Source organism: Carassius carassius, chromosome 6 (genome assembly GCF_963082965.1).
Source record: "Carassius carassius chromosome 6, fCarCar2.1, whole genome shotgun sequence".
Classification (NCBI taxonomy): Eukaryota; Metazoa; Chordata; class Actinopteri; order Cypriniformes; family Cyprinidae; genus Carassius; species Carassius carassius.
This window is the reverse complement of record NC_081760.1, coordinates 28114374-28122073: the sequence shown is the minus strand read 5'-3', so window position 1 is coordinate 28122073 and position 7700 is coordinate 28114374. Positions and strand designations below refer to the sequence as shown.

The 7700-nt window shown below is 38.7% G+C and overlaps 1 protein-coding gene across 1 annotated transcript in view; it reads left to right on the top strand.

Moving 5' to 3' along the window:
• Positions 1 to 7700, top strand: part of LOC132142574 (storkhead-box protein 2-like) — a 59133-nt gene continuing 51433 nt past the window's right edge. The window contains exon 1 of the mRNA XM_059552541.1: positions 1 to 1173. Within this exon, the coding sequence (XP_059408524.1) occupies positions 852 to 1173 (322 nt within the window). The 5' untranslated portion in view covers positions 1 to 851. The remainder of the gene's footprint in view (positions 1174 to 7700) is intronic.

Sequence of the window (7700 nt, the reverse complement as noted above, 5' to 3'; positions counted from 1 at the left end):
ATCTGTGAGTGCCAGCTCTCGCTCTGCTTTCCCCGTGTTCACCTGTTGCGAGGCTCGTGCACTATACTCGCGATGTTTTGAAGGCCGCCTGTAGGTGGAGTCAGGAAAACATCTGGTGATCCGCGCGCTCTCTGTCGACACATCCAATCTAATCCGCATCACCGGACACCAGGCGCAAGGCGTCAGGGACAAGACCCCGACGCCTCCGAGACGAGACAACGGTGTGACATCAGAAAGTGTACGGTCTATATGAACACCCCATAACGTACAAGACCGACTGGGAGGCAACCACGGAGTGCACTAATGAAGACATAAATAAGAAGGGATGAAGTCATCTCGTGAGCTTTATGGCCAGCAAACATCACCAATGAATGCAGTGATCGATCAGTCCACCGTTCAAGAGGCCTCGATGGTGGAGGAATCGGTCTCGCTTGCTCTCGGCCGTATGCGCAGAATGTCGCAGGTGAGTTGTGGATAGAGGCAGGCTGAGATCTATTAATACGGACAGACCCATTGATCATTCAGCTCAGCTTCTTTGCCCATCAGTGCAGTGCCTGGTTAATATTGCCCACCGGACCGCTGGCATCGGGCTATGGGCGCACCGTACAGAACGCGACGTTGTAAGCGTTATTTGTTTGATAAATAAATGACATTGGCGTCTCGCGTGTCATGCTGGTGGACCCTCCGCCGTCACGCGCAGCGCCTCGGCTCCTGGACATAAACTGAAATACGGTGCAATGTGTTCGTTTTGGAAATTCAATAAGGTGCGCAATAAAACACCGTGTGAGTGTCGCGAAGCATCGGACAGGCTCGCAATCCACGCCGTGGCCTGTGCGTGAAACGCGCCGAGAATGGAGAAGTTCCTTCAGATAGCGCCCCATTCCCTGGCCATAGTGCTGTCGCGGGTCAGCGTGGAGGAGGCGGCCACGGCCACGGAGAAGCTTCAGCACCATCACACCGGCTATGAGATATTCGCCGACTTCAAAGCGGAGAACATGCAGCACTTCTGGAATAAGAAAGTCACGGACGCCATATCGGAGACCTTCTTCTTGGGCTGGATAGATGAACATGTTCTGCTCATTCAAGGCAAGGAGGATCATTTGGAGGTCCTGAGGGAAGGATGGACACGGAGAGCCCTCAAACCACCGCGGGGCTTCGAGATCAAGTGCATAGGTAAGCCTGACCAAATGGTACACACAGGGACCCTTGATGGACAGCAATGGGGAAGGAAGCAGCCAAGTTGTTTTTCGAGGAATAATGTGGGCGAACGTTAGTGCCAGTGGGTGCAGAGGTTTGAAAGAAATGTGAAAATCTTCTCCATATTGAAGATGCCAGTAAGATGCACTTGCAAACTGAAAATGCAGAAAATTCAGTATGAGGTTCTTATGTGGTCAAGTTTATCCGTTTGAATCTACAAGGCAGACGTTTTAAGAAGAATGCAAACATGTTGAATTAAAAATGGGTTAAGTTACCTTGCCATGTGAGAAAATGATTTTACTGTAAAAAAGTGTTTTGGGTAGTGTAAAAATAAATAAATGTACATATAATTTACAAATAAATATTTAACAAGGCATATTTTATAGGCCTATATATAGGGGTGGCACGGTTCAACGTTTTATGGTTTGGTTTTTTGTTTCATGGTTTTAGAGTCACGGGACAATCCCTTTTTAAATCTGACAACTTTGGACAAATGTATGTGGCAACAGAAATTTGCTGATTTATTGTAAAGCCATAGGCTCCACAAAGTCCTTATATGCTGCTTTTAAATATAAGGTCAAGGGCTCAAGATACATTAAAGGGATAGTTCACCCAAAAAGGAAAATGTTATGTTTATCTGCTTACCCACAGGGCATCCAAGATGGTGACTTTGGTGACTTTGTTTCTTCAGTAGAACACAAACTGAGATTTTTTACTCAAAACGATGCAGTCTTTCAGTAATATAAAGGAAGTGGATGGGAATCACGGCTTTGAGAGTAAAAAAAAACATACACAAACAAAACCAAATTAATGTCCGAACTGTCCTGAGCGTGTTCTCAATAGCCGGTGTTCTGTCGATTTGTGCTACCCTGTCAGATTTTCCATTAAAACAGTGGGTAGTACAATTCAACACCGAAAAATTCTACCTGTAAAATGTAGGGATGGGCAGTTTCCGCAAATATCACATTCGAATATTTGAGCTCACAAAAAAGAAAATTTGTTTATTTAAATTAAGTTTAATGAGACAGACGTTATTTTTCAGCAACATTTATTGTTTCCGTCATTTTGAACAAGTTTACACACAATAAGCTTGAACATTACTCATCGTGTTTTGTAGCTGAAAACCTTTAACAATGCGTGCAAACAAACAAAAGTACAGATAAAAAAAAGAGTGAACAAAGAAAAAACGTAAAGCAGCCTGCAGTAATTAGGCTATTGTAGAACGTAGCCTACACTTAACTTTGAAACTTTTAAACTGTCAGAAAATCTTTTTTTGCTTTTTTGCTTTTTCTATTGTTTTACATGTTCTTGTTAAGAAATACGGGCATGTAAACATGATCGGGGGAAAGTCGCCTCCTTAGTCTGTTAACAATAAGGCCGGCCGCGGAGAAAACGCACTCTGATGGCACAGACATTGTCGGGACACACAAATAACGGTGTGCTAAGCGAATAAGTTTTGTGAATCGCTTCGTGTTTTCGTTTCACCACTAAATGGGATCCTCATCTGGAGGAATACATGGCTACAGCAAGAACTGTTCCCACTCATCTCGGCTGGACTCTCTGTAATCATCGCTGAAGAACTGGCTCAGCCTTTTCCGACGAGTGGGCATTGCATCCTCTTCATCGTTGGTGGCGGCGGGTGCATCCGCACCACTCGCCTCAAGGAAAATGATCTGATAATGTTCAAAAAGGTTTTTTTTGTTTTTTTACTTCTCTCATGTTTTCATCGAGAAACCTGAGATGTTTGTGCCGAGGGTCTAGGGCAGACGTGAGAAGAGGAGTTTTCACTGCATTCTCCAAGTTAGCAGTGTTTAATCCGTTGCTTGAGAGATGCTGCAACAATGTTCTTGAATTTGGTCACTTTCTGTGATTCTCCACGGCATATTTGAAGTACTGTAGAAGACCGCAGTTCTTAGGGACCGTTCACATATCGCGTCTTTTGCTCGCTCAAGTTTTTTATTTCCAATGTTTGCGCGTTTGTGGTTTGCGCGCTCATAATGGAAGCAATGCGGTCCAACGCGCCCGTTTTTTCCAAGCGCGTCCGCAACGCATCGAGTTAAAAACATCTCAACTTTTGTGACAAGAACTAAACATTCTGCTTCATCTTTTCCCGTAACAACGTTGAAAGCTCAGCCAAGATGAAGGAACAGCTGATCATAGTTGTATATGGATTGCCATTTTGAAATAAATTTAGTAGCAGAGTTATGGAAAGCGATTTTTTTGTGCTGCAAATCCATCTATCCTTTGCTGAAATTTCCGCATCTTCATGGAGAGAGCGCATCATTCAGAACAAATATTCGAATGTTCAACTATCCGTGCACACCCCTTGTAAAATGATGGTTTATGAACATCTACACCTACCACAAGCCTAAACCTACCCTTATGTGCAATATCCATATATTTATTGGTTACCCCTCCATCCTAGTACATCCCTGCATCTTACTCAATCCTATTCCATTATCATTTATAGCACAATTGTTTATACACTTATTAATTTGCCTAATATTTTTTTTTGTCTGTGTGTTGTTGTCTCTGTGTACTTGAAGCTTATGTCACCAAAACAAATTCCTTGTATGCGCAAGCATACTTGGCAATAAAGCTCTTTCTGATTCTGATTCTTACAGTAATGCAAATACAGTAATTACGTGTTATATTTGCGGTTGAAGCTAGAAAGTATACAGCTACAGGAAACCAACAATACATTTTTTTTCTTCTACATATTAATAGCTTAAACCTGCCCTTACATTAATGCAGATACATTAAATATTGTTGTTAAGCATGAGAAAAAGGATGCAATATTGATGTGCACATGTGCAGTAAACCCTGGTAGGAAAATCTGACGAGTCAGGACCCTGGCGCCTTCTGGATGACTGGATGACTGGCGTCATCTTCTTCTTGCTTTATGGCGGATCGCAGACTTATAAGAGCATTACCACCACCTATCTGTCAAATGGAGCATTGGCACTCTATCTACAATCTCAATTAGGAGTGTCAATGGTCAACTTGACAGATAGGTGGTGGTAATGCTCTAATAAGTCTGTGATCTGTCATAAAGCAAGAAGAAGAAGAGGCCTCACGAGCAGGCTAGTGGTGGAAATTTTTATTCTTTCAAGAGATTCGTCCATTTTCCGTTCGTTCAACAAAATGATTCATTCAGATTCGTTCACTGATTCGTTCAGTGACCATTTCTTCATATTACATAAATACTCAGCAGGTGGCAAAAAAGTCTTGTGTTAAGTCAACAAAGGTATTTACTTGTGGCAAAAAAACTATTTAGCTTTAATGAAATGTGTGAATAATCTACTTATTAAAGAAATAAAGTATAAATAAGTGGTTCACATGACCAAAGCACAAGGTTTTCTTGCATAATTAATATTTTAATTGTTTGGGCAGGCATTTACATATTCATAAATCAGAGATTAAATGTGGTGTTATGTTCTGTATGCTCAATATGAATAAAAAAGCGTATGTGCACAGTAACTGCGCTTTGCATCGGCTTTCTGCTGATTGCTGATCGTGATCGACATGCTAAATTGCCGCCTGAACCGGTACACTCTTATTCATTTAGTTCACAAAGGAGATATGTACCAGTTCATTCATTTAATTAATTTCATTCACGAACAACATGTAGGGTACCATTTTGTCATTTCGTTCACGAACGAGAAGACCTTTCGATCTTGTTCAGACTCAAATGAAACTCGTTCAGTGAAGGGCGTATTCATTCACTACATTCAACAAATCACATCTCATAGTCGAAGGCTATTGGCTCAAGATTTAGTCATTAGTCATTAACAGATTTAGTTAGCTATCTGGTTCACTGATCTACGCATGCGCTGCTTATAGCGCCGCCCTGCTGTGGAGGGAGTAATTTTAGTGAACAAGAAGTATGAGTCAATGGATTACGTGAACTAGAACGATTTGTTCACCTAAAAGATTCGTTCAATAAGAACGATTCATTCAAGAACGTAACATTACTAGCGCAGGCTGAAGAAGACACGAACACACTCAGGACAGTTCAGACATTACAGTGTAAATCAGAGGTAAAAAAAAAAAAAAAACTATATAAATACAGTTCAGTTCACAGATTGATCGTTTTGTGTCTTTACACATCAATGTATCGTCACGAGCCGTAGGGTTCAATTTGGTTTTGTTTGTGTATGTATATTTGACTCTCAAAGCTGTGATTCCCATCCACTTCCATTATAAAACTGATAGACTGCAACGTTTTGAGATAAACATCTCATTTTGTGTTCTACTGAAGAAACAAAGTCACCTACATTTTGGATGCCCTGTGGGTAAGCAGATAAACATCAGATAAACAAATTTAATTTTTGGGTGAACTATCCCTTTAAATCAAATGCCTTCCCAGTATCATGCAGAAACAGATTTTATGAGGATTTACTTGTTGTAAAACAGGCTACTGTTGATATTACTTTCAAACCATCCATTCTGACTTGTTCACCCATTTTTAGCTCTAACACTCCCATAAATCTTGATTATACAGGTTTAAAGTTAAATCATTCCACTGGAATATACATTATACAAAAGTTAAGTGCACAAAGATATGCTTTATCTCTGTGGAAAGTTCCTATGCTTAACTGTCCGATAACATTGATTTACGTAATTGTAATTTATTTTATAACAATCTTTAAAATATAATGACCTTTAGCCACATATAAAAAATGTCTAATTATAATTAAATAACAAGAATATGTAAATAAAATGTTTTCCTTTCATATTCTGGTCTTATATTCCACCCGTGGTTGTTTTGGCTCTTTGTACGTGTTCAAGGCTGTGTAAACAAAGGATATTTTCAAGGGAGAGACTGAAGAAATGGGCCTCCAGTCACACATAATGCAAACATAAAACAAACCTGTACATATTACTGCACTATCAGCTCTAAGGGAAATTCTTCTCATTCCACTACCTGGTACTGAATGATTTGTTCTGGAATGTGGTGATATGTCTAGTATTTGCAGATTTGATTTTAGGCTTTTTGCCTTAAATGGTATGATCTACATTGCAACTCATAAAATGATTGATTCTTCATTTTTAATGTTTGCAGGGATTTGGAATGTTGTATTGGTTTAAAAGAAACATTCGGTTTCTGGTTATTTGTCAGTTCATGGTCTGCAGTAGTACCTATTAATTTCATGATCTGACAAAGCTCTTTTTAGTTTTTTAGTTGAATCAACATATAAATTAAACGACTGATACAGTACATCATTAACTGCTTTAGCATCAGCTCATATATATATATATATATATATATATATATATATATATATATATATATATATATATTATAGAAATTCATAGAAAGCCAATAGACAGGCCTTAACCATTTAACATAGTGACTTAAAATTGATTTTTTTTTTCATGTTTTCAAAAACGTTTTGTAATAATATTTGAAAAGGTCATTTAATCATTATAGAACCTAAACAAAGCATCTTGCTTGTGTTGGATGGCCATATGTCCTCTTTTTCTTGGGCATGTCCTGGCTGGGATTTCAAAATTTAGGTTTTCCGTTGACGTGCTCTTTATAGTCTTCACACATGTGTATTTTACTTGTTTTGACTGTCTTGACAAAATAAGTCGATTGTGTGATGCGTGCATGCTATGACTTTCAGCAAGAAAAAAATGACCAGACCAAGACAAATCCAGAAAAAAGAGGATGTATGATCACTCTTGTGTATCATGTCACATAAACATTTAGGTACCTATATTATATGTTACATAAATTAGAATGCAAGATTAAAATTAAATTTTAGAATCTGCTTGTCTGTGTTCAATTATGCTTCTGGACCATTAAGTTTTATTTGTTTTTATGTTTTTTTTTGTACACAGCAGCCTTAAATAAAAGTGTCCCCTTTGTACAACCCCTTTATAACTTATCTCAGGAAACCAATTGTTGGCAGGGTCATAGATGTTTTATTCCTTGAGCTTTTTTCTTTCTTCCTCTTATGCAGTAAAACAGGAAAAACAAAACCAAAGACTCAAAGTTTAGAATGTGTTTTTTTAGATGCATAACCCAGACATCACCCCTGCCATCTAGACAGTTAAAAAAGTTTCCATTTAGTGCTAAATATGTCTTGACATATCACAGTCCCCTCAGGTGTGTGATTATCATAAGCATGACAAACAAGTAGTGTCAAGTAGAGTTCATACCTGTTTGTGTGAGTGGAGGGAAGCTTGTTTGTGCTCAGTGATTTATCTGCTAAGGTGACATTAACTCACCTTAAGTGAGGAACCTTTTCTTAAATCTTTGAAGTCTGTCTGGTAAAACTTAATTGCAGACATGGAGTTTGACTCAAGCTTATATCAAAGCTTTTGAAGTCAACAGCCTGGTGTTTTTACACTCAGTTGAAACAAATTTAGATTTATTTTATGCAGAAAAAATGCTGCATAAAAGTAATATATAAAAATATACTATAGTTTAGGAAATGTTCGTGAGAGTAGCTGCTTAGTAGCTTTCTTTGTCTTACAAAAAGGATGTTATTTTT